The sequence below is a fragment of the Nipponia nippon genome, unplaced genomic scaffold (genome assembly GCF_047370975.1).
Source record: "Nipponia nippon isolate SJK-2023a ecotype South Korea unplaced genomic scaffold, ASM4737097v1 scaffold_10, whole genome shotgun sequence".
Classification (NCBI taxonomy): domain Eukaryota; kingdom Metazoa; phylum Chordata; class Aves; order Pelecaniformes; family Threskiornithidae; genus Nipponia; species Nipponia nippon.
In genome coordinates this window covers 383,730-408,286 of record NW_028262291.1, presented here as the reverse complement: position 1 = coordinate 408,286, position 24,557 = coordinate 383,730, and the positions used below count along the sequence as shown (strand labels likewise).

The following is a 24,557-nucleotide window of genomic DNA, read 5'->3' as shown; positions in this document are numbered from 1 at the left end:
GGGGGAGCCGGGGGGAGCCGGAGGGGCCGGGGGGGGCCGGGCCCGTCGGGCCGCTCCGCCCGCGCTGGGGGCCCGGGCGGGCGCTGAGGGCGGTGCGGGGCCGCCTCCGGTTCCCCGCCGCTCCGGCCCCTCGGCTCCCGGCTCGGCGCGGCCATGAAGCCCCGGCAGGCGGAGGCGGCCAGCCCGCTGCAGGCCCCCGGGCGAGGGGCGACCCCCGCCGCCGGCCCCGACGGGCAGCCCCGGGACTACGTGGTCTGGTCCCTCCTCAACGTCCTGGTGGGCTACGGGATCGCCTACCTGGGCTGCCTCTGCCTCCCCGCGCTCGTCTTCTCCATCAAGGTGAGAGCGGGGCCGGGCCGGGGACCCCCGCCCGCCGCCCCCGCTCCACTGGCCAAGCCCCGCGGGACCCCCGCCCAGCTCCTCCCGGGACCCCCCGAGCCAGCCCAGCCTGGTCCCCAGAGCCAACCCGGCCCGGGACCCCCCCGACCCCACCTCTGCACTGAGACCCCCCCCCCTCCGATGCGGGCCCCCCGCCCCAGCCCTCTCCGACACCGCCCCGGGCCCCTCCGATCCCCCCCGCCCCCCCGCCCCAGACCCCCTCCCATCCCGGGACCCCGAGGCCCGGTCTCCCATCCCAGCACCCCCCGATGCCACCCTGCCCTGGGACCCCCCGGTCCGGTCCCCCGCCGAGCCTGCCCGCCCCGAGAGCCGGGGCTGCGGGCGGGGGGGACGGGCAGTGCCCCTGTCCCGGGGCGATACCGCGTCCCTGAGGTCCCAGCACCGCGTCCCTGAGGACCCAGCACCACCTTGCGGCCACCCCCGGGCCGGGCCGGCCCCCCCGGCGGGTTCCCCCCTGCTGCCCGCCCCCCATTTGCCCCCACAGGCCCGCGACTGCAAGGTGCTGGGGGACCTGGAGGGTGCCCGGCAGCACGGTGCCCGTGCCAGGGTGTGGAACATCGTCTGCTCCGTGCTGCTGGTCCTCACTGTGGTGGCCATTGTCACCGCCATCGCCGCCAACATCATCTTCACCTGACCGCCGCATGGCCACCGACCTGCTTGCTGCCACCCCGTGGGGTGCTTCTCCTCCCCACTCCTCCTCCTCCTCCTCCCCAAATGTCCCCGTGTCCCCACTTTGGGCACACGTCGTGGCAGAAAGAGAGCGATGCCCTGTCCCCTTGCTGCCTGCAGCCCTGGGTGTCCCGGCACGGCCCCCGCATGGAAGGGGATGGGTGGGCCAGACCTCTCTTCTTCGCTTGTGCGCCTCGGCAGGGAGCCGCTGGGCTTCTCGGTGTTTAACCGAGCTGTTAGCAGGTCACTGTTGCCACAAATAAAGCTCATCCTGCCAAAGCCCCTCGCTGTCGCCTTACTCACAGTGGGGAAGAAGAGGGTCCTCACGCGTCTTCAGGACAGCCTCCTCCTCCCGCTGCTGGCTCCACGGCTCTGCCTCCATCCCCGCCGCAGCGCGGAGCGCTTCCAGCCCAGAACCCAGATAAGTTTCTTCCTAAAAGTTTAGATGTAACAGAAGAAGGAAAGAAAAAAAGCGCATGTTTTTCTGGCCATATGCACCCCATCCCACCATGCAGCCCCATCCCCTCCCACTTCCAGGGAGCCCCATAGAAGTAGCTTTTCCACATTTTGGTATTAAATTCCCATTTAACGCATCCGGCAGCCCAAACGCGCTGTGAACGAGGGGTCTTCCCAGCCAAGACCACCTGGAGGGATTGGGCTGCAGGTACTGGTGCGGGCTGGCGCAGCGAGAGACCCTGGCACCGGGGGTCTGTCTCCTGTCGGCCCCTCGGGGCAACGGTCACCTGGTTTCAAAGTCATCCCATGGCTCCATCCCGACAGTTCTCCCGGGGCGCTCGGCCTCTCCCTCCGTCACGCTGGAGCCGTCTGTGCTCCTCATCGCAGGAGGAAGGCTGGGTATAAAAAGCCCGTAGGCTCGCAAAACCAAGTTTGTTTCTCCTAGCTCCCAGCCAAGCATGTCTGATAACCACAGGCCGGGAGGGCTGTAATTTCTCGGGTTTATATATAGAGGAGACGAGGCCGTACCGTGGACAAGGACTATATAAAGGGGCTGCCCTGCCCCGCTCCCCCAGCCAGGCTGGTGGAGCAGGAGAGCCGCGGGGTGCCCCTCTCCGTGGCCATGGACACCTCCTACCCGCGGGAGGACTACCTGCCCGCGCCGGCCCACAAGCGGGAGCCGTCTCCCGCCATCGGCGCCTCCCCGCTGCCCCGCGACCACCTCGTCTGGTCCATCTTCAACACCATCTACATGAACTTCTGCTGCCTCGGCTTCGTGGCGCTCGCCTTCTCCGTCAAGGTATGGGCGCCGAGTGGGGACGGGAGGCTGAACGTTTGGGGTCAGCCGGCAGCCCTCCCCGCGCTGATGCCAAGGGACAGACTTCCCGAGGAGACACGGAGCACCTGAAATAACTGCCTGGGAGGGCCGGGGTGGGGGACAAGAGCCCAACACCCCCCAAAGGCTGGTGGCAGGTGACACCATCACCTGGTAAAGCCCCCACACTTTTCCTGCCACCTATTAACAAGGCTGTGAGACCCCCTCGATCACCACAGCCTCCTACCACCGCCGGAGGGGACATTCCTAGATGATGTCCCCAGCCCCTCCACCTGCCCTCTGGCAGGAGCAGCTCCAGCTGGACTGGGCCAGGAGAGATGGGGGAAGGTGAGGGCTGGAGCCAGCAAGGCTCTGAAAGAAGCGAGAGAGAAGCAGAAGGGAAAATCCCAGCAGCAAAGACAGCGGGGCTGGGGGAGCAGGAGCGTGCGGAGCTGGCGGGCAGGGAGGGATGGATGGCCACCCTCTTGGCTGGCAGGGAGCCGGCTGGCGGCGCGGCACTGCCCAGAGGGCTAAATTGTGGGCTGCGAGGGTGCCGAAGCCACGTAGCCAGGCTGGGAGGAGGCGCGGGGAGGGAGCCGCGGGCAGCCCGGGCACTGCCGCCCCATCTCTCGGCTGTTGCAGGCGCGGGACCGGAAAGTGGCCGGGGACGTGGAGGCCGCTCGGCGCTTCAGCTCCAAGGCCAGGTGCTACAACGCCCTGGCCACGGCAGGGAGCGTGGTGCTGCCGCTGCTGCTCGCCGCCCTGGTCATCACGGGTGTTGTCCACCTCTCCAAGCTCGCCCAGGAGTCCGTCGGCTTCTTCACCTACCAGTTCAGCGGGAGCGATGACGAGGACAAGTGACCGGTGGGCGAAGGGCTTGTAGAAACTCCTTCGCATTGCTGGTGGCCCCCCAAAAAGACCACTGGTCCAGCATAACCCAGCCACCACCCATCGCCGCCGCCCGGGGCCACGTCCGCAAGCTTTCACGCCGACCAGGCAGCGGGTGGCCGGGGGGACGCAGCCCCACCAGCCTCTCCCACACCGCTGCGTCTCCCCTCATCCTCCCCTGCCCGCTCCAGCACCCCCAGCCCCGTGGTGACCGACCCCGGCTCCCGGCCACGCTTCTTGGGGCAGCTCGATCACTTTTGTTTACCCTGGGTTTTTTAACTCCCTTTGTCCCGTGTGGAGCACAGCATCCCTCCAGCCTCGGTGATTACTATTTAAAGCATTAAACTGTTTCACACATTGCGAGTCTTCTGCGTGCCTGTGTGTAGTGCAGGGGGGGTGCTAAAGGGACAATATAAACACAGCTTTTTCGCTCTGATCGTGCTCTCTGCAGCCAGAAGTTATAATCTCTGTGACCCTCAGAGCCACCCAGCCTAAACCAGCCACAGGCCGTCGGGGCCCCACCTGCGACTGAGGAGGGGAAAGAAGCAGAGAAGTTTCTTGGCCCCATGGGGAGAGGCTCAAGCAGATGAGATGTCGTCCCCTCCAAGGGCAGCCGAGACTTGTAAACTCATTGCAGTAAAGCAGACGTCCCCCAGCAGGTCCCCAGGCAGGGAGAGAGGGGATGAGCGCAGGATGCAACCCCCTGCTCTGTGCTGTCCCTCCCTATTGCCCTCCCCGGGAGAGAGCCAGCTCCTTTTGGAAACTGGACTGAAAGGATCCCTTTTTCAGGGGGGAAACCCCCTTTTAGGGCCACCTGGGACCTGGCTCAGAGCCGGGCTTTAGCCCCAGCCCCATCAAAATCCAAACCCAAATGCAGCCCACGGGGCTGTTATGGGGGGCGAGGGGACAGAGGGGGCCGCTTGCCCTGCCCTGCTGCCGAGAACTGCTGCTAATTAGGGGTTGGGTAACTTTTGAGGAGGCCTGAAGGAGAGCCAGCGTAATTATAAGGCAGGGGAGTCGCTTCGCCTCCTTCCCTAAGCGTTCCCACATGCTGCCTGCGGCAGGGAGCGGCCCCAGAGCTTTTTATAAACTCCGCGGGATTCAGCCACGGAATTGGTTTAGAGAGGGCAGACGCCGGTGGGGCAGGGAGTGCCTCCGACAGCCCCTCGCTTTGACCCGCGTCTGCTCCAGCAAAGGCACGGGGCTGGGGAGCGGGGCACCCCGACCACCCCCAGGAAGGGGGAGGCAGGAGGGGGCGATGCTGCGAGGTGCAGAGCTGGGTACTGGGGGTATCAAGCCCTCCCTTTGCAGGCATACATGGCCACAGCCCTCCCCATCCTCTCCCTCTGGGCTTTCTCGGACACTGAAAATGCCTTCAGCAGACACACAGCAGGTCTTTGCTCGCCCTGAAGCTAGCTGGCTGGAGGAGGACTCTGCTCAGACCCGAGAAAAATGCTGCACTTATTGTCATCTGGCATAATATTGATGATAACTGATGCCTGAGCTTCCTATAGCCCTTCAAACATCAAGTTAGAAGGGCTTTAGTTCCAAAACTGCTTGAAAAGAGAGATGATAATGTAGATAAGGGGTTAAACACGATAGGGATGTTATTTGCCAAGTAAACTCAAAAGAAAAGGAGCCGTGCGCTGCCCAAACGGGGCTAAAATGCTTTTGGCTGTGGATTTTGTGACTGATATTAGTGCCAAAATAACGCTCAGCCCCAGCCTTCCGTCCGTCCGCTCCGCAGCACTGCCCGCGGCCCCGCGCTGCCTTGGCGGGGCTCCTCATGAGGGGCTCAGCAGGAGCTGGGGGGCCTGGTCGCTCGCTGTATTGAAACCCCAGAGGCAGCCGTGCGCTGCAGCCCAGGGATCCTCCGCTTTTTGGGCGCTGGCGGGCAGGGGTGATGTGGTGAAACAGTGGAGGCCGAGTCTCCACAGCCCCTTGAGCCCCCTGAGCAAGGCAGGCGGCCGGGAAAAGGCAAGGACCGAGCCAGGACGTGCTGGAGCAGCTGGGAGGCAGCACACGTACAGGCTGGACTAAATACAGATTTATCAGCTAGGGGCACCCCTATAAATGCAGAGGTTTAAAGCATAAACAAGTCACGGGTGTTTAGAAAACTCATTTAAAACAGTCACTTTCAGGCTTCATTTTGTCTCCTCTGCTAAGTGAGAGGTGTTGAAGGCAGGTGAACGGGAGTTCATGGTCTCAGTGCCCCCCAGCATAGACAAGGGTGCTCAGCATCGCTCGGGGAGCTGCTGCCACCCCAGCCACGGTGAGAGCTCTCAGCCCGCCACCCCTCCCCGGGGCCACAAAGAAAGACGGCACGCAGGGTCCCCCGGGGGCAAAGGGTGTATGGGGCAGGCTGGCACCCCCGCCTTCCACCCCACCGTTACCTTCCCCCTCTGCCAGCATCTGCTCTTCAACTCGTTTCTGCTGCTTTGCTGGGTAAAACCCAGATCAACCGAGGTTTAAAACGCCTTGGTGGATGATCTCTGAATCCAGCCGGCCGCCATGGCGAAAGAGACGCTCTGCCCTACAACAAAAACCAACCTGTGTGAGATACGGGAATGGCTTCTCCCCAGCTTGTCTCTGTTTTAGGCAACCGAGCCCTTTGTTTTAGGCGGTGACGCCGTACCTTCACGCAGGGGGAACCGCTGCCCCGACTCCTCCAGCACAGCTTCCAGGGGAGATGCCGGAGGGGCCCGGGGAGGCTCGGTCACTTTGATCCTGATCTCTTCTTTGGTGATGGTGAACTTCAGTTTGTTGCCGAAGTAGGAGACGCCGGTGACTTTCAACTTGTTGATGTCATCGGGAAGAACAGGGTCGAAGCGGAGGCTGGTCTTTGTGATCCTGGGAAGGCAGGAGCAGGTCAGCGGTGGGAGCAAAGGGTGGCCACAAGGCAAGGCAGCTTCGCAGGGTCGGCCACCTCCCCAGACAGCACAGCCTCGCACATCCCAGAGGCCCCCCCCGTCACTCCGTGCGTCTGCGGGCAGGAGGAGTCCTTGGTGTATCCCGAGGATCTCCTGGCAAATCCCGAAGACACTGATGAAGCGTCTGGTGAAGAGCTACTTGCGTCATGATTTCGCAGCCCAGCACCCTAAGGCATTCCTGGCCCTCTTTCAGTTCAGAAAAAAATATTTCTTTTTTTAAGGCAGCTCAGTTCCTCACTCATGTTCAGAGGGTGGCTTCATCAGCTGCTACGCTGGCAAAATTTCAGGACTACCCTGCTCTGAGATGGGGAAGGGAAGAGGGCACAGGAACGAGCAGCGGTGGCCACGGACCCCAAGCAGGAATTGCCATTGAAGTCTGGTCACACGAACCTGCGGGCGCAGGCTCTGGGCCATGTGCTGGAACTGAGCTCCAGCCACGTGAGGAGCTCAGGAGATGGCTGTAGCTGGGATTTTTTAGGATGCAAGTTCAGCTTCAGCCAAAGTACCTAGCAGCAAGTATCCGTTCTCATCTGCCGTTGCTCTGAAAGCTACACGACAGTGGTGAGGAGACGGGAGCTCACCTCACGCCTGGTGGAGATGCCCCCGAAAGTGCTGCTCTGCTCAATTAAATGGCAAGACACGCCTGACTGCTAGCCCTGCCCCTCTCCTCTGTAATTTGCCATCTCACAAAGATGCGTCTGCACAGCTCGGTTTTTACTTTCCCTCTGGGTGAGTCAGCGAGGTGACGTTCAGAAACCCGCATCAGCTCCCACTCCTGCCGGTTGGAAGGGCTTTAAACTCAGCACTATATGTGCTCCTTCACCAAAAGATAAAAATCAAGCAAACGGCTCGAGTCCTTTCTCCAAGCCCTTACCCAAAGTCAGACAGAGCCCATTTGTGTGTTTTGGCTTTGGATGAGAAAAAACAATGGTCACTGTTACCTCCTACTCAAATCTTGACACGTGAGAGCTCTTAACCATCATCTCCAGTCTGTTGAGAGGGCTCAATGGACTGGAGAGGACTCAAGAGAGGCTCAAGAGACCGGAGAGCCTCAGCAGCAGGCCAGCGCACCAGCCGGGGTCCGTGGTTTACAACAGGCAAGGCAAGAGCGCAGGCTTGAGGGCTGCATGAATGTCATCTCAACATCTGTAGAAGTTTGGCTGGAGCCCCAAAGCCTGTGGCTTGAGCCTGTGCCGAGAGGGGCCCAACCTGACACACACAGCATCTGAAGACCTTCGAGCCTCGCAAAAGCTGAGATTACGGTTTTCAGCTGGGAATATGGTAGCTCACACCCAGCTCCACCAAGAAACTGGTGGGTTTCTCAGCAGCTTCTGGCCACACACACAGAGTAAAAACACATAGTTAGTGCTAAAGGTTTCGCTGGAAATCAAAAGGCTTGTCAGCTTGATCCGTCCTCAGTCAAACTAAGAATACACTCAAGAGACTGTTGCTTCAGGGTTGAAACCACCCGGCTGCTTGGGGTATGAGACACAGCTTTGAAGTTACGTGAACAGCTTAATGTTTTTTTCTAAGATATTTTAATGCTGTGGCGATGCCAGCTGAGCACTTTCCTCCACAGAGGCTTGCAGGGCCACACGTGTGCAGATGGCAGAGTGCTTCAGTGGGGCCGCAGAAGGTCTTTCCACACCGCATTCAAAGGAGATAGGATGATGTTATAGCTAAGCCAGAGGACGGACCTCAGGAATGACATTTAGTTGCACATTTGGGAAGCTAACTCATCAAGTGACCCAGAGGGAGGCTCTTACCCGTTCCGAATCTGTTTCCAGTCTTTAAAGCAGGAATAGGCCTACGGCAGCTCAGTGTGGTGGTGGAGGACCGGGGTCTCCATTTACAAAGGTCCCCTTAGAAAGGCCACAGTGTATAAGGTATAACAAGAAGCAGTCTCGTATTTGCCTGCAAGGTGGTTGTATGGACTTTCGCTTCCATTAGTTAACCAAGAGGCCAGTGTAATTGGTGGATCGTAGTCTTCAAGCTTCATCCACACTTAGTGAAGAAACCAAAGCTACAACCACCTACGGAGTAGGCCGGTCTGGATGTGTTTCGCATAGGCAGACGTCAAAATGATCCAGGCTAGCCGCAATGCTGAGATCACACAGAGGTGGCCCTCTTCACCCAGGGTGGCAACTAGTGTTGGAGAGCTCAGTGCTGGCTTAGCTTTGCCTCCTTTTGAAGCCAATGGCTTTCAACACTGATGTAGCTGGAGGAGAAATGGACCAAAGCTTATCATTTCTGGTAACTCCACCCTGCTCTCCACCAGTGACTAACTGTCCCCAGTATCCACAGTTCATCTGGGATCGTTAATGCTCCTGTTTGTTCGTTACCTGCTGGGAGCTTTGGAGGATATTCTGGATGCTGCAAGTTCCTTTCTTTTTCATGAGCAAAACCACATTGCTCCAGCTAAACAGGAAGGTTTCAAGTGACATGTAGCTCCTTAGAAATGAAATGCAACGTAACATAGGTCTCACCTGAACCCTGTGTAGCCAAAGAGGACAGCTTGCAAGAATCCGCCCATCCCCGTCAAGAAGTTCACAGCTCCTGACCCATCCGAGTTCTCCACCCAGACCTGCTCCAGCAAGAGAAAGAAATGACTCAGCAGTCGCACTGGGACTCTTCATACAGTTTCATGGATTTGAATATGCTTATCATCGTCACTGTCACATATGTGGGGTGTTGCAGTGACCGTGCCCTGCTGCCGTCCTGGCGTGAGGCGGTGGGTGGGCTCTGACACATCTCTAAACACCACCATCTCCATTCCCTTTCCCATCCCCGGCAGGCAGAAGGAAGCCTGGGGTGAGCACGATACTGCCCCACGGCTTTGTATTGCCTGGTAGGAAGCAGGTGCCTCCTTACTGCTCTTTGGAAGCACGCAGAGAAGAGAGAGCGTGCAGCCACCTGGCTCAATGCAACCATAACCTAGTGACCGCACGCGCCGTCGGCACAGGCTCCAGCCCAAGCGGTGCCTCTCAGCGTGATGTGAGCACTTAGGAGCAGGCAAGATGGAAACCAGAGGCGTTTGTCACGGGGAAGCACCCACCCACGCCACGCGGCTGACCTTGAAAGGCTCCGTGATGTTGCTGAAACACTTGTTCAGTTGGCTCTGGGCTCTCTGCGCCTCCTTGAGCTCCAGCCAGCCCACTGCAAACATGCTCTGCAGGAGAGAAAAACAGCCTTTCACCGGCTGCTGCCTCCCCCAGGGGTGTGACAATACCACAAAAGCTTCTGGTGGCACCGCAGCTGGCGTCCCTCTGACCCGGAGCAGGCATCTGCAGCGCACATCTCTACCTCTGCACTGTCCACAGCCCCGTAGAGTTGAAAGCAGGTCTGACAGGTCGTGCCCGCGGATGGGGCCGGCAGCGACTAACTCGGATGGAAACGGCCACCTTCTGGGTGAATCCCGCCGCAGGCTTCGCCCCTCTCCTTACCCAGGTCATGGCTGGCCCATCCAGCTCAGTGACAGGTTCGTACATCTCCAGGTCATTTCTCCGGACTTCAGAGCTCATGGGGTGCATCAGCGGGAATCCAAGCAAGACAACGTCAGCTTGCTTCACAGGCTCCCCTGGGGACAGGAGCCGGTCAGACCACGGATGCCAGCTGGGAGTCTATTTACTCATACGAGGAACAAACCTGACTCACACAGAATCATAACAAGTTTATGACAGAATCATAACAAGTTTATGAACAACAAACGCCACATCAACAGGGGCAAGGCTGCGGAGCTGCAGGGAGGACAGCTCATTGCTGCCTGGCTAAAGGCAGACCAGAACAGCAGCTTACGGTCTGTGCTTGGTGCTGTGTTTGCTGGAAGCTGTGTCGAGGCAGGACGCTGGCACAGCCCTCACGTGACGGCACCCAGGCTGGTGTCACCTAAACTTCAGGTGCAAAGGAATAGCTCCCACGACCCCGTGCACCCGGATTACCCTGCCCATAACTGTGAGGAAAGGGGCACTAAACCGGGCATGCCTTTCCACTGGAACCGGCCCCTTCACTTCCAGAGGGCCGGGGGTTGCCGAAGGGGCAATGCACGGCACTTGACCTTGGAAAGATAGCCCTAACTATCAGCAGTGGGTTCGTACCAGCCGTGTCACCTCCAGCCCAGTACTATAAGTCGTCTCCTAATCTCCATGTTCCCAAATTCCCTAATTTTATGAGCCCGCTAGTGAGAAACGATCCGCCAAGAGGCAGAAAAAACATCTACAAGCCAGGCTCTCCCCACTGGCCACCCAAATGCTGCACTCGGAGAGCAACGCTAGAGGTTTTTACTTCGGCCAGCCATTCAGCTGCCGTTCCCGCGTTTGAACCAGCCAGAGCCCCGCTTCTCGCAGGCTTACAAAGCAAGAGCAGTGGCCAACTCAAAGGTCTGCTGCCGCCCCTTCGCTCACCTGGGCTGTAACCATCGTACTCGGGATGATATTTCTTCTCTGCATCAAAGGGCACTTTGACTTTCTTGGCACAGTCCACCCACTCCTCTGGCACAGGGATCAAGAAGTCCCGAGCAACATCAGCTGCAAAATTTAAGCTGAAAAGAAGTGAGGAACAATGCTTTATGTCAGGCATGGGTGCCTGTGACCCCCTCGGAGAGGGGAAGAGAAGAAAGGGAACAGAAAGAACTAATTGAACCATAACTGCAAAGAAACAGCTTCTCTGAAAGAACACGGGTCAAAGCTTAAGCTTGGGGTAACAGCTTTTATCACTGGAGTTGCGAGCCCGTTCCTCTAGCTTTAGATGTCTCCAGCTGGCTAATTGTATAGACATCTCGTAAAACGCAGGGACAGAAACCCTCCTGTGGAGTGAAATGCCTCTCAGTCTCATGTGGACACCTAAAGCAGGTCCGATGAACCACCACGGGACCACCTGCTTCCTTCTGCTGCCTGCAAGGGCAGGCAAAGGAGACCAGCTCGGGCAGAGGGATGCGAAGAGGGGCAAGGTGTGTCCCATGCGGGAGCCCTGCTGCCTCCTGCCCCTGCCAGATTGCTAGGCAGAAAAGAAGAGATGGGCCAGTGCTTCAAGAAGGCATGCGTGTTACCTGCGCTGGGCCACGGCGTTGGTGTAAACAGAGTTATCAACCTGGTAATGATACTCGTCTGGAGGCATGACACCTGGAGGAAGAGGAAGGGGACACTTCACACCGCAGCAGACCTGAGGTTTGGCATGGCTTTGTGCCCCTCCTCGGGGAAGGGGACCCCTCCCATGGCAGCGATGCCCGCCTGTGCGGCGAGGTGTCGCCTCTCTGCTCCGGGCAGGGTCCCACAGCGATCTCGGTGCAACACTCAATGGAGGAGAACTAAGCGGTGCTTGTTGCGAAAGAGAGACAACCTGGCTTACAGCTTCGGCTGATGGGCAGCAGATACCTCAGCCTGAGGGCATCCCCCTCGCTTCACAGGCAAGGTGACCTTCAAGTCATTCAATCAAGTTGATCAAGTCATTAAACCTTACCCTAGCTACAAGCTCAGCTCCTTCCTTTGCTGCTGCTTTCGTGCAGATTGTCCCGAGGAGGAGAGAGAGCCACTTCCCAAGAGAAATGTGAAAACAGACATTTAAATATGTGACTCCTCTGGGGGCACTGGGGCTGTCTCCAAAGATCTTCGCACCAAGAGCCAGCCTGCAGCAACTCCAGGGGCTCTTCTAGCTCCGATCGCCCCAGTTTCATCGGGACTCCTTGGCTCTAATCCAGCCTTCTCCTCCAGACCCTCCTCCCACAAACACCTCTCCTTCACTTCTCGTTTTCTTCCCCAGCGTCCCCTTTCAGAAGCAGCCCATCAGTGGTAGCTTGCACTCGTTAACATAACGTGCTTCAGCAGGATTGCTGCCTGCCGAGAGCCGCTTTGCCCTGCCAGACATATCAGCGGCTGTACTTGTTCAGCACCAACAGCACCAGACATCCCTCAAGGGATTAAACTGCAGGCTCCTGGGGGATTTAAACCCAGGTCTCTTAGAAAAGATAAGTCCTTCCTCTCTAAAGCCTTTGCACTGTTTCCTAAGTGCCACCAGTCACAACAGCAGATCTGAAGGCACCCATGCTTGTGGCATCGGCTTGTACCACCGTGGAGGGAGACATTCAGAGGTGTCCTATGAGTGGCAAGGGGCTGAGAGAAAAAACCACCGACACTGTGGCACTGGAAGAGAGCTGAGCATCTTGTCCCATGTTCACGCAGACACAAACATTAGCTGTGAGATATTCCAGAGGGCAGGAGACCGAAGAGCCTGCGCACTCCCATCCACATCTGGCTGGAGGGGCTCCGAGCCTCTGCTCACAATCCCCTTCCCTACAAACAGGTCTGGCAGTTACAGAAGTACCTTTGATGTGGTAGCATTGCTCCTCCTCGCTCCACACCATCCTGCTGCACCAGTACTGAGCCACGGCACCCACCAGCTTCCAGCCTCCGTCCTCCCTGAACAGCTTCTGGTCCTGGAGGGAGCCAAAGCCAGAGACAAACAGGGACTTGAGGAAGCCTCAACCAGATCTGAACTCGGCAAGAGGACAGAAGCTTTAAGGAGATGGATGGAGCAGGAGAAAAGGTCAGAAAACTGGCCTGGATTGAGCCAACAGGACGCTGAGCCGCCCACAGGGAGCGAGGACAGAGAAGGGAGGGCTGAAGAAGGCACCCCGGGGTGCTACTGGCAATTCTGACGGGAGCAGACAGCAGCAGAGTTTCTCTTGGAAGAAACAGTGACAGTCACCAGATGCCTTGCAGCCTTGCCACCGGGCCATCCAGGTGGCACACGTTCCCTTTACCTGCGTGGTACAATAATACTGCTCAAAGGCCATCAGAACGTCCCCAGTGACGTGGATTTCTTGGGCTCCATAGATCTCCTCGGGGCAAACTTCCCGGCCAGTGGCTGCACTCTCCCATGGGAACTTAGCACCCTGCCAGGAGAAGACATCCACGAGGCTGCTGAGCACAACATCTTGAGATGCTCTCCCCAGTCCACCACCTGCAGGCAATGCCCTGCTCACAGCCCCTGGCTAAAACCAGAGCCAGAGAGGAAGGGCAACGCCGCGCTGCCCTCCTGGGTGACGGTGGCTGGGCTGCATTGCCCTCCGCCCAACATCTCTGTCCCCACCTTGTAGCCGTGCTCCTGTGCGTTGCACAAGGCTCCTTCCAGCGTGCGAATCCGGTACTCCAGGATGGCTCGGGCAGCTTCAGGATAAAACAGCAGAATGTTTGGGAACATCCAGGTGTCCTGGAAACATCCAAGCAAGGCAAGATGGTGGGATTGGCTGGTGGGGCACCCAAATGCTCACACCAGTTTCACCCTTCAAGTCTGCCCCCATGCCAAACGCTCTGACCGTGATTTTGCTACTACTGAAAGGTGCTGTCCCTTGGGCTCATTAAACGGGATAAATCCACAAGGGACCATTCCTGCCCATGCCTGCTATTCTCTGGTATCTCACTAGGATAATCCCATCACGCAAGAGAAGGGAGGCAGGAGTCCTCCAAAGCCAGAGGTTATGGAGAGGGTCAAAACCACACGCGTCACCAGGAAGAAAGGACTCATGGTCCGCAGGACTGAGAAGCTCTTGCTCACTGAAAGACCAGGCTGGGTTTAGCACATGAGCCTCGACACCATCCAGCAGTGTCTCCTGCTCACGCCATGCAATCGTTATCCAGCTGCAGAGCTGTGCACCCGTTTGGCGTGGCTGCTCCAAGAGCAGATCTAAGCCCCTGGCTGGGGCAAAGCCACCCAGCCCAGCTGGGTACACACCAAACCTACGTTTAAAAGCTGAATGGGTCCACCACAGAAAACACGTCTGCGTTTTCAGTACTTCAGGCAAAATAGGGCTCGCCGATGCCACTGAAGGTGGGAGGAGAAGGGCAGGTTTCAACTTGCTTCACTTTAAACAGCTAAAAGTTGGCGGCTCTAAGCTAGTCACTGAAGCTCCCTCGGGTGAGCAACCTGAACTGTCCTAGCCCCAGACCTCAGCCTGGGGAAGGGGGCTGCCCTGCGGCGGGGTCTCTCCTCGCCCCCACTGGCTACACAGCCGCCCCAGGCATCTAGCTTCGATTTAGGCAATTTGCTTTTGAGTTAGAGGACAACCCAGATGAGTTACCCCAGGGACCGAGCTGGGTCTGGGTAGCTGTCACGAAAGGAGTAGGAGGATGCTTTCCCACAAGAGGCTGGTGCCAAGGTACCCCCACTTGGGGGTAAGGAGGCCCCCCCAGCAGCCTCCTGCTGAGTCTCCTCCGACCCAGGCGCTGTGGAAAGCCCCCAGGTTACCAGCTAGCATGGCCTCCACCCACCTGGTCCCAGAAGACGTGTCCCCAGTAGCACTCGCCCTGAGTGCCGTTGGACAAGCCACCAGGGCTGATGCCATGGAAGAGGAAGCCCAGGTTCCCCGGGGGTGGGAGGGCGCTCAGCAGGTAGTAGAGACACCCGTAGAGGGCCTGCCTCAACGGCAGAGGTCCATCCAGGTCTATGCAGCAGCCTCGCCACAGCGTGGCCCACGCGTGGACGTGGGAGGAGTGCAGGGAGCCAGCAGCAATGAGGGCCAGCCCTTCGCTGTAGCTCCTCTTCGTCTCCTCTTCGCTCTCGGCCACGGCCGTCAGGAACTCCCAGGATTGCTCCGGCTCCTCCCCGCGCAACGTCAAGGCTTCCGGCACGGGAGTCCAGAGCATGTGAACTGTGGGACGGGGTCCCCCCTCCACCTCGGGAACCAGCGTCCTCCCGTAGACGTAGCTGCAGGAGAGGGCAAGCGACGGGGAAAGGGAGAGCGGAGCAGGTGGGACTCTGGGCACGTCCATCCAGGCAGAGACCTCCCCAGCAGCTGAGCATCAGGCTCCCGTTCCCACCTAGGATGGAAGCCCCCTCGTCCCCACGCTTCAGCTCAGCTGCCGTCCCACCCCCAAAGCGCGGGAGCCTGAAATTCCTTACAACTGGTCCCCAATCCCAGCAAGCCATGTTTAGAGGTCATCTCCTCCAAACTCCCTGTCTTCCCCAAACTCATTTCTTTGTAATCACATCTAGTCCCTGGGGCCTTCGTTGCTGTTTTACATGTCAGTGTAAGTAATAATTCTGGAGTTACAACGAATAAAAACGTTTCTATACTTAATTTTGGGTTTTTTTTTAATATACCTGCCAAGAGGAAGCAGGTTTGCACAAGCCTCCACGCTACTTACCATTTCAGTCTAGCTCTAGCCTTACTTTTGCAGTTTCCTAAAGGTGAGCAGGGCAACGTGCAACAGCCCATGAAGGACATACTCAGGGCAAGGTCCCCCCGTGATCAAAACTCACTGTGCTCCCTGGAAGTCCGGTCCCTGGGTCAGGTCCAAGTCCTGGCTCTTTGGCACAAAAGGCGTCTGGAGCTGGACCGCGATGGGTTGGGTGGTGTGAGCTGATCGTCGGATGGAGATGCTGAAGGCCATCAAGTGGACAAGGGAATGGTGAGCATAGATCTGATGGGTGGCTGTAAAATCAGTTGACCGAAGCACATGGCTGAAGGTTCCTGTAACCACAGCGAGAGCCATCAGCCTTTTGAACCATCAGCTCCTGATGTTCTGGCCCGGACTCCCACTTCTGCCCTATCTACTTTACCAGTAGGAACCAGGAACTGCCTTTCCCAGGTCCAGATCCAAACACAGCTTTTGTCTGGACAACACTGTTAACACTGACTCTGGCCAAGCCACTGAGAAATGATTTGTGCTATAAAACATTTTACTAGGCTTCATGATTAAACACTGTTTGCCGAGCCTGGCTCCAGCGGGGACTGAGATACAGCCTGAAAATCGCTCTGATTCTCACAAGAAAGGGGAATTTTCCGCTTGCTCCAACACGGCTTCAGAAGAACACCCCCCCGCAGGTGAACGGAGAATGGGGAGAAGACAGACGTGACCTTGTGGAAGAGGCAACACAGGCAAAGAGACTTTCAACTTCCAGAAGAGGGTCACCAGCAGTTAGAGGAAAAGAACGATGGGTGCCCAAGGTGGGGATCTGAAAGGAGGCAGCAGGACAGGGAGATTCCTGCCCGTGCTCTGCTCTTTACCCGTCCGGGTGTTCAAGGTGAAGGTCTCAGCCAGGCTGTCTGCACCGGGCACCATCATCCTAACGTTGACGGGGCTGGGGATGTCGGCACGGTGCGTGTCTCCCACCGCCCCGTTGTACACGCCGTTGACGTGGAGGATGTCCCGGTACACGCGGGTGCCCAGGTAAGCATTAGTCACCGTAGCCAGCAGCCGCGGGTCCGAGGGCAGGGAAGCGGAGGTGAACACGGCAGGGTCCTCTTTGCCATCAGCCATTTTTACCAACCCGAGCTGCAGAACAACAACAGAGTCAGGTACAAGGGTTGAACGGACAGAGCTGGGGCAGGCTGAGCGTGGCCGTGTAGGACGCCAGCCAAAAGCAGGGGCTGCAAGCTGCTTCCCTCTCTGCAACCTTCTTGTAAGACCCCGGTCAGCGGCAAGGCTGGCTGCTCACCTGCCCCATGACGTTCCTAGGGTCTCCGTTTCTTTCGGTCTCCCTTCTGATCACCACCTCTACCAGCAGTTTCCCTCCATCCCAGCTTTCCTCCCAGCGCCTGGGGCGGCTCTCCTCCGCCCGGGCTCATCTCCCCTTTTGCAGCTTCCCTTGCTCCCTCTCGGCTCCAGCCGTCTCCCAGCCAAGCGAGGCAGCTCCTCCGGCTCACCCAAACCGCACCGACCCATCGCCTTTTCATGTCTCCGATTCCCCCCCCTTTCTCTGCTGCCGCCCTCTCTGTGGCAAGATCTCACCAGTTTCTCCCAGTACAAGCCAGCCACTTTCCTCTTCTTTCCTCCTCTTCCTCCCAACGCTGTTCCGTGACACTATTAAATACCCTTCTGCGGCCTCAGCAGCTCCCCGTCTCCCAGCTCACTGGACCCCTGTGCTCCCCCTCACTCCTGCATCTCTATCTCAGCTTCAGTTACTGGCTTGCTGGGGTAGTAGCTTTTTATTTCATTGATATATACAAACACATAGAGATATATTTATATAGAACGTATGTATAAAAATATATTAAAGACATACACAGACAGACACATATAAACAGCAGCTTACAAAAGGGAGCTGTGGCTGGCGCCTGACAGTGCTAAGCACTAGAATGATACAGAAATGATAAAGTCAGGCACTGGAAAGGCAGCTGGGGCGGCCCGAGAGCAGCAGGAGCACGTCCAGCCAGGCCCGCAGTCCCCAAAATCCCCCCCCGACAGCGGCTGGCTGCTGGCAGCTCTCGGGGACGGCTCGGCTTCCGCACGCCAGGCAGCGCCCAAGATTGAATTGTGAGAAAAATCCTCCTCCTGCCTTCAGGGAAGTTAAAAAACAAAACAAAAGCAAAAGGGGTGCGGAAAGCGAGGAGGTTAGGTCTTGCCTTTGGTCCGGGGCTGAGCGTGAGCTCTGGCCACGCAGGCGGAGGCGGCTGCCGCGGGGCACCCGTGCAGGGGGCAGGACGGAAGTTACCCAGCTGAGGAAGGAAGGAAACCACTTTTTTCCCCCTTCTTAAAAAAATAATAATAATAAAAAAATAAATAAACCTTGACATGCAGGTGTTTGCCCAGATGAGCTCATTGCCTACAGCAGGGAGCGCGGAGATCCCGGGGCTGCCCTGTGCTCCGGGGAAGGAGGAACTGAGAGAGAAAAACCACTCTCCGCTGATTTATAGTCTAAAAGCTGCCCGAGAAATGCAGCCACGGCCTGGGTGGAGAGCCGCGGCTGCGCCCCAGCCGGCGCGCAGGGGAGCGGCACGCGCGCCTCCGCAGCAGGAGCTACGTGCCATAGCCGCCCTTTGTCCCCAGCCGCGCTCTAACCTCTTCCCTCGCCCGCTTTCGGAGAGAACGGATGCGGGCCTCGGTTTTGGCGCGCTTTTCCCGGCTTCCTCCCCGTGAGCCCTCTGCCCGCAGCGCAGCGCGCTTTTCCGGACGCAGCACCGGTGCTGGCGGGCATCCCGCCCCGACCTCCGTGCCGCAGGGCACCGCTGGCACCCAGCCCCGCTTCTCCCAGCCCCTGACATCTCCTACCGCTTCTAAAGCCCGGTTACAGTCAGAGCCGCGTTTTACCACGCTGCCCCAGCTCACCTGCCATTACACAGCGAGGTGCCCGCCCTTCCCGGGCTGAGCTCCGCCACGCACCAGGGCCGCACCGCCTTGGCCGCGGCACCCGGCCCCAGCCAGCTCTCCGCCCCGGCGTGCCCGTGCCCCGGCTCTCGCCTCGCTGCAACGCGGTTCTCCGCAGAGATCTGTGACCGAGCGTGACCGGTGCGAGTCCCCGAGACAGCTGGCAGTCACGGTGCTGGGCGCATGTCCTCTGAGCGCGGCAAAGGCTCAAGCTGTCCGCTTCCCTGCGGACCTCTTTTGGAGCTGGCAGAGCTCCGGCTGCCTTGTGTCGCAGGCGAGCCAAGAAGCAGCTCCCATTACTGTTGAACGCAACGGCCCAAATCCACCCCACGCCATGCCATGCCCTTCAGCAACGGGCGGCGACGGCCTCTCCGTCGACACTCACCCCCCATCAGACACGGCGAGTACGGCACAGCACAGCAGCATTGCCTTGCAAACCCAAGCTCGGGGAAGGGCAGGGGGAGCGAGTTATTGTGGATCTAAAGGAATATTCCCCCTGGATCCCAGACATGCCTCCAGCTCCCTTGGCAACACTCACTAGAAGATGGAGGCTCCCAGATCCACCTGCTACTCGATCCTACATCTCCTCTGTCTCAAAGCCTTTCCTGCTCCCTTCCCCACACTGTGACCATCTCCGGGCTCAGCCCAAGCGTGGGGCAGCCCCAGCTTTTGCTCGTCAGCCCTCACACTCCTGCAGCGGGAGCATCTTCAAGGTTCCCTGCTCAGCCCCCATCGAGCACCGCCCGTGTCCCTCAGGTGTCGGAGGGCCATCGCATCAGCGGTTCCTCTGTCCTGCCCGTCCCTGTGCAGCACGTTTGGTCCTTGTAGAAACCACCCTCTCTTAGCAGGAGGATCTACGGTCCTGCCCTCATGGAGCAGGGGAGACGCGGAGAGCACCGCAGCCAGATGCCGTGCCTCTCACCAACCTACTGCCTCTGCCCTGCTGCTCAGAGCGGAGGATTACCGTATGGAACAACCCAGCGTTTACAGGATGGATACTACACATCTGTTCTCCTCTCCGTAAATCCACAGAAAAGCCACGTCCGACTCGAGCAAAGCTGCCATCAGCGTTAAGGAAGCAAAACGTGTCCGCTCAGTCCAGGAGCAGCGAAGGACACCGCGTCTCGCTGCTGGCTGCTGCCTGGGGAAGGCGAAAGCTCCTCACCGCCTCCTCCGGAGCAAGGCGGGACGAGCCCCTCCGGATTCAGCCTCAAGCCCGCCACTGCCAGCCCCCAGGAGAACAGCTACGGCCATCGACTGAGTCAGGAGGAACGCGCTGGAAAGGTGGCGTCAGCTTGTGGGGAAGAGACTGGGGGGCACAGATAAAGGCCGTGGTGTTTGTCCTGCCTCCGGGTCCAGCCATGCTAAACAGGACCGAAGGGAAGGTTTTCCATGGGCACACACGGTAACGTGTCCTGGAGCGGCCTTCCTGCCAAAAAACACCCAGGGAGGAAGCTGAGGAAAAGGAGGCGGCCAGCAAGGGTATCCGGGTTAAAAAAAAGAGCTGCTGCACGCCTTCCTTACCAAAACGAGAGGTGGAAAGGGTCAAAGAGCTCTCCTGTGTCAGCTGCTCCCGGTCCTCTCCTCACCAGCTTCCCAGGAACGCAGCCGGAGCGGCGGATGCTCTCTGCATGGCAGAGCCGTGCGGGATCAGCCCTATTGCTGCAGATACCCGAGAGACGCCTTGGAGAAACCCCGACAGGCGGGGAAGGGCAGAGCCCAACCGTTAATGTTTGCTCCCAGCTCTACTCCTTTCGTATTCAGGGATCTAAACCCACACCTTGCCACAGCAAGTTTAATTTAGTCTTGTCTTTAATCTCCACGGCCACCGGCTGGTCTCAGGCATGGGCTGAGCCTGCGGCAGAGGCGAACGCGTCCAAGCCGCAGCGAGCGGCGGGCTCCCCCGCACGCCTCGGAGCGGGGAGCCCAGCGAGGCTCCGGGGTGGGGGGTTTCTGAAGGCCTTTTTTTCCTTATTCACCTGCACGATATGATTTTCTCCTGGAGAAGTCACAGCACAGGCAAGTTTCTCTAAGAATTTCAGGGGAACTCCGTTGACCACATCTTTACCACCAGCTGTTTCCCCAGGATTTTAATCGGTCCTTTTCTTTAGCTCCTGTTCAAAACAAAATTGGCAAGGCTTTACTCCTCAGCAAGCTTCCCCTCCTCCTATTCACAGAAAACACAGCCAAGCCTTTCACAGCTGCCCCGGGTCGACGTGGCCACTCGTGCTGTCACCCCATTAAGCCCAGCAACGCTCCTCAGCGCGAGCTTTTGCCAGAGACAAGCAGCTACAGGAGCAAAAGAGGTTCCTCAGCAGGCTTTCAGGAAGGGAGCGAGGCACGGGGACGCTCCCACTCCTTTGCACCCTAAAACGCGAGGGTCGGCGGCAAGAGGGGGTTTGAGATGCCTGCGTCGGTGCTAGCGAGCGGCAGAGGGGCACTGCCGCCCTCGCCTGAGCAGTTCCCCGAGCAGAAAGGTCCTTCTCTAGCATTTGGTCTAGACGGATAGAAACAGAGCTAGAGGCGCCCACAGCCCGCAAGCAGCCGGGGTGAGACAGGGAGGGAGGTGGCTGTGCCTGGGTGCTTCTCCCCGAGAAGGAGAAGGAAGAGCTGCTCCCAAGGACAGGCAGGTCAGCAGCGCCAGCACCAGCAGCAGCACAAAGAGGCACAGCAGAACACGGGCTTGCGCTAGAAAACCACCCAAGGCTAAGGGGGAGGCAGATGTGTGAGGTGCCATCTGGGGGGGTTCCTCGAGGTCCCTCGTTCCTTCCCCTTTCTCAGAGGCAGGCGTTTTGTGGAACTGCGCAAAAGAAAACTCGTTGCTGCCGGAGGCTCCATCCCCCAGCTCAGTCTGCTGCACAGATTGCCGACTGCCCGCTGGTTGGAAAAAGGCTCTGACGAGCAGGGAATCAAAGGGAAATCCTTTGGAAAGCCAGCTGCAAGCAGCAGATACAAGGTAAGAGGATTCTGCTACTGCTTTTAAATTCCAGCAGTCATCTTTCGTCAACAAACCTGTGCTTGACCAGCCACGGCCCGTGCAGCCCATCGTGCCGCTTTAAGGTAAAAACCTGCACCTTCCTGAGACGGTTCTTCTGGGAAAAGAGCTCCGACCTCCTTCTAAAGACAAGACCCGGCTTCATCCCGCAGAAGAGCCTGCCGCGACCATGAAGCCCCAGGAGCTGCAAGGAGAGTCAGGGAGAGGAAGGTGGCATCCCCGACTCGGGGAAGGAGAACTCAGCAGGTCCGTACAAGTCCTGGCAAACTTTCTGCAGAGCTGACTTTAAGGGAGAGAAGGACAAAGCCGGGCTATTCAGCGAAGCAGGCACGTGTTGGAGTTGAAAAGGGCACTGCTTCTCCCGTGGACAAGCATCCACATATCAGAGGAACAAGACCCAGGCTCAAGGCTTTCAGCCACTTCTGCTCGAGGCTGGGGCAAGTTGGAAGTTGCTTTTGCAAACTCCAGCCCCGCTGGATCAAACACTGGCACAGCAGAGCTGTCAGCACCTCGGACGGTCGGTGGCCGACAGGTTGCTGGACAGACACCACCGCGTACGCGGGTCTGAGCCTGCGCAAACACGGAGCAGCAAAAGATGGAGAAGCCACCGCCACGGCCGGGATGGGCAAGGTGCTGCTCACTGTGGTCAGAGAGAGAAGATCAGGCACCACGTCTGCAACAGCTTACAAAAGAGCACGTTATGCTTTGAATGCTATAAATTTTAAAAAGCCTGAGAGAAGAGGTCTGCTCTCCAGCAGAGCATGGCAGAGAGGTCCCCCCTTGCCGGCTGGGGACGCAGGTTTTGACCTCAGCGGCATGGGGAGTTGGGTGCTGCCGAGGAAAAACAAACAAACCAACCCACACACGTGTTTAAGGGAAGAAAAAAAAATTAAGCAGTGAGCCATTTGGGGAAATCTTGCCGTTTAAGGGCTTTCCGCTGCTGTGCCCCTGGGGGAGCGGCAGGCCCCGTGCCCAGGAGGGGTGGCAGCGGGAGGGCGGTGGTGACAGCCCGGGCAGCTGCCGCCGGCCGCAGTGAACGCAGCACGCTCGCCCTGCCACCGCCATGTGGGGCGTTCAGCGGGGCTCCCGGCTGCTGGCCACCGTGCTGCGGACCCCGCGGGTCCCCCGGGTGCACGTCACCTCCAAGCCACCTGAGCACCCGCTCTCCGCTGCTGTGAGTAGCCTGTGGGGGGCTGGAAAGGGGGGCAGCCACCCGCTGCCAGGGGCCGCCCGGGTTGGAGGGCGTCGGAGGGGCACAGCCCCCCCACCTTATCGCCAGATTGTTTCTGTGGGGAGGGAAAGCAAGAGGGGAGGGGGGGAAAAAGGAGGAAAGGTGCCCCCAGAGCAGTGCAAGCTCCAGCCCGCACCCCCACGGGGGGGGGGGGACAGGCCCCGCTCCCCCCTTCTGGCTCTTCCTTCCATTTTATTTTATCCTCTCAGCCCCCTTTTTAGCCTTTGGGCTTTAGGGTACCTGCCGAGGGGTCCCCGCAGCCCAGGGTGCCCCCGCGGGGGGGGAAGCCATGGGGCAGCCCCAGGACCTCAGAGGAGGTGGCAGCGGCACCGGCAGTCCCCCCAGGCACCCCACCCCCACAGGGACAGACCTGGGCCCCGGCCCCCCCTTTCCTGGGACACTCGCCCCAAAGCGGGGGGCCCCGTGGGCAAGGACGGGGTCTGCTGCCATCGCAGAGCCAGAGCTGCTGGGGCCCTCCGTCATTCCTCCCTCCGGGGACGATCCCCACCAAAAGAGGAGCGGCTCCGGCGGCGCAGACCCTCCTGGGCTGGGTGGCACGAGCTGGAAAAAGGAGCTTTTCACCAGAAACCGGGCTGGGTTTCACCTCCACCCCTTGCTTGTGGAGTTCAGCCCATGCTGCCTTTCCGAGGTCTGCCACAAAGTGCTTCACGAGCCCGGAGACTCTTTTTCTAGACAAATAAAAAAAGAAATAAAGGTGACAGTGCAAGGGGTTAAGCGCTGCCCTGGTGGACCCGAAATAGGAGAGGCTGCTGCTGGTTGCAATTCACACCTCAAAGTCATTTGAAAGTCAGGCGCAGCTGCTTTTGGAAACACTTGGAGCCCAAGCTCGCTGCAGACTGAAGGTCACAAGTTGCTCTGATTTCCCAGTGCGTATCACGACAGAGAAACACAGAGCGATGGAAACAAACCCAAAGAGCAGCCAGCTTGGTCCACTGCTGGTGGAAGGTGCTGCGCTTGCCCCGATCTCCCTCCCAAGGCCCCGGGGTGCGTCCATCCGACAGCCGGGGGCTGGAAAGAGCAAGGAGCACGGACAAGCGCGCTTGATCCATTGCACGAGGCAGCACCGGCGTGCGACCGTCCCGGGAGCCCCGCATACAACGCGGCCGTCACGCAGCCATCCCACTAATTCTTCTGTTTCTCCCGCCGGCAGGAGCAAGTCATCGCGTTTTCCGTGATGTCCGCGTGCTTCCTGATACCGACAGCCTGGATCCTGGCACACGTGGAGCACTACAAGACCAGGTCAAATTAAGAAGCGGCAAGAACAACCTGCACCCCGTGAGTGCAGAAGCATGAGCGAAGTCAAGACCGCAGAACGGGCCTTCACCGGGAAGGAACCCTCCGAGTTTGTGCATTAAAATTCACATTAGCATTCAGCGTAATGGCTCGTTTGTTCTGCTTCAACCACGCGCTTGTTCGCGGGGGAAGGGATCTGTAACCCTGCTGCTGGGCAGCGCAGGAATACGCCGGCAGTATTCCTTGACGAGATTGCAGCAGGGAGGCGTATTTCCCGCTGGAGCTTTTACCTTGTACAGTTGCAGCGAAGCACAGGGCAGATACCAAGGAACCACTCTCAGCATTAGCAAGGAAGCAAAATCAAGTTAAATTCCTAGCAAGAAAATACTCAAAGGCTGTAAGCGACATTTAAAATGGCCTGAGTCGGGGCGCTGCGCATCCGACTGCTCTTCCTGCCGCCCGAAGAACCTCTCCGCCCCCCAAACGCAGACCAGATTTCCCCGGTTATCTGTGTTAGGGCGGCAGGCAGCCAGCACTTGCTCCACACAGGGAGGTCTGGGTAGCAAATGACACTTCCAGATAGCTTGGAAAAACCTCTGCACCAGCCGCCGTAGCTCACTGCAGAGCTTCACACTCGCTGCATCGGCTGCTCAAAAACGTACGTAGGAGCGTGCGCTCCCCGGAGCGCAAGAGGGTGTCCAAGTGCTCTCAGGAGAGGACTTCAGCGCCGTTTCAAGGGTAGCGCTGCAGGGTCTTTCGATGCTCACCTGCAGCGACAGCAGCCCTACGAGGCGTTAGCTTTGCCGCAGGGTTGGCGTTTCGCTGACTCGCAGGGACATGA

The 24,557-nt window shown here is 58.7% G+C and overlaps 3 protein-coding genes and 1 long non-coding RNA gene across 13 annotated transcripts; 3 read left to right on the top strand and 1 right to left on the bottom strand.

Moving 5' to 3' along the window:
• Window positions 1–57: 57 nt before the first annotated feature.
• Window positions 58–1,348, top strand: LOC148056996 (dispanin subfamily A member 2b-like). The gene is made up of 2 exons (XM_087739318.1): window positions 58–339; window positions 884–1,348. Exons 1-2 carry the CDS (start codon window positions 154–156, stop codon window positions 1,031–1,033), a joined length of 336 nt encoding a protein of 111 aa, XP_087595444.1. The 5' UTR covers window positions 58–153; the 3' UTR covers window positions 1,034–1,348.
• A 76-nt stretch (window positions 1,349–1,424) lies between these two features.
• PGGHG (protein-glucosylgalactosylhydroxylysine glucosidase) lies at window positions 1,425–21,961 on the bottom strand. Of its 10 annotated transcripts, none has more exons than XM_087739190.1 (18): window positions 21,249–21,961; window positions 19,761–20,350; window positions 18,198–19,661; window positions 17,495–17,587; window positions 16,157–16,424; window positions 15,409–15,619; window positions 14,418–14,853; window positions 13,240–13,359; window positions 12,911–13,042; window positions 12,472–12,583; window positions 11,201–11,273; window positions 10,557–10,693; window positions 9,600–9,733; window positions 9,230–9,325; window positions 8,643–8,740; window positions 5,862–6,076; window positions 5,620–5,759; window positions 1,425–1,501 (listed from the first exon to the last, which is right to left on the bottom strand). In XM_087739190.1, exons 5-17 carry the CDS (start codon window positions 16,407–16,409, stop codon window positions 5,695–5,697), a joined length of 2,082 nt encoding a protein of 693 aa, XP_087595316.1. In that variant the 5' UTR covers window positions 16,410–16,424; window positions 17,495–17,587; window positions 18,198–19,661; window positions 19,761–20,350; window positions 21,249–21,961; the 3' UTR covers window positions 1,425–1,501; window positions 5,620–5,694. The 10 variants fall into 10 exon arrangements, with proteins under 10 accessions (XP_087595316.1, XP_087595308.1, XP_087595326.1 ...); XM_087739182.1 differs by having other exon boundaries at window positions 18,198–19,898; window positions 20,216–20,350; XM_087739200.1 differs by lacking the exon at window positions 21,249–21,961 and having other exon boundaries at window positions 18,198–19,665; window positions 19,761–19,810.
• On the top strand, window positions 1,495–5,613 carry IFITM5 (interferon induced transmembrane protein 5). Its single transcript, XM_009463640.2, has 2 exons — window positions 1,495–2,323; window positions 2,981–5,613. Exons 1-2 carry the CDS (start codon window positions 2,147–2,149, stop codon window positions 3,197–3,199), a joined length of 396 nt encoding a protein of 131 aa, XP_009461915.1. The 5' UTR covers window positions 1,495–2,146; the 3' UTR covers window positions 3,200–5,613.
• A 286-nt stretch (window positions 21,962–22,247) lies between the features above and the next one.
• Window positions 22,248–23,856, top strand: LOC148056995 (uncharacterized). Its single transcript, XR_015700456.1, has 2 exons — window positions 22,248–22,405; window positions 23,634–23,856. It is a non-coding gene; the product is annotated as an uncharacterized LOC148056995 (long non-coding RNA).
• Window positions 23,857–24,557: the final 701 nt, after the last annotated feature.

Excerpts from the sequence above, each read along its gene's own strand:
- LOC148056996 (XM_087739318.1), top strand. The coding sequence starts at position 154 with ATGAAGCCCCGGCAGGCGGAGGCGGCCAGCCCGCTGCAGGCCCCCGGG. Across the intron at positions 340-883 it reads CGCTCGTCTTCTCCATCAAG|GCCCGCGACTGCAAGGTGCT; the intron begins GTGAGAGCGGGG and ends TTGCCCCCACAG.
- IFITM5 (XM_009463640.2), top strand. The coding sequence starts at position 2,147 with ATGGACACCTCCTACCCGCGGGAGGACTACCTGCCCGCGCCGGCCCAC. Across the intron at positions 2,324-2,980 it reads CGCTCGCCTTCTCCGTCAAG|GCGCGGGACCGGAAAGTGGC; the intron begins GTATGGGCGCCG and ends CGGCTGTTGCAG.
- PGGHG (XM_087739166.1), bottom strand. Across the intron at positions 10,694-11,200 it reads AACGCCGTGGCCCAGCGCAG|CTTAAATTTTGCAGCTGATG; the intron begins GTAACACGCATG and ends ACTTCTTTTCAG. Across the intron at positions 8,741-9,229 it reads ACATCACGGAGCCTTTCAAG|GTCTGGGTGGAGAACTCGGA; the intron begins GTCAGCCGCGTG and ends TTGCTGGAGCAG.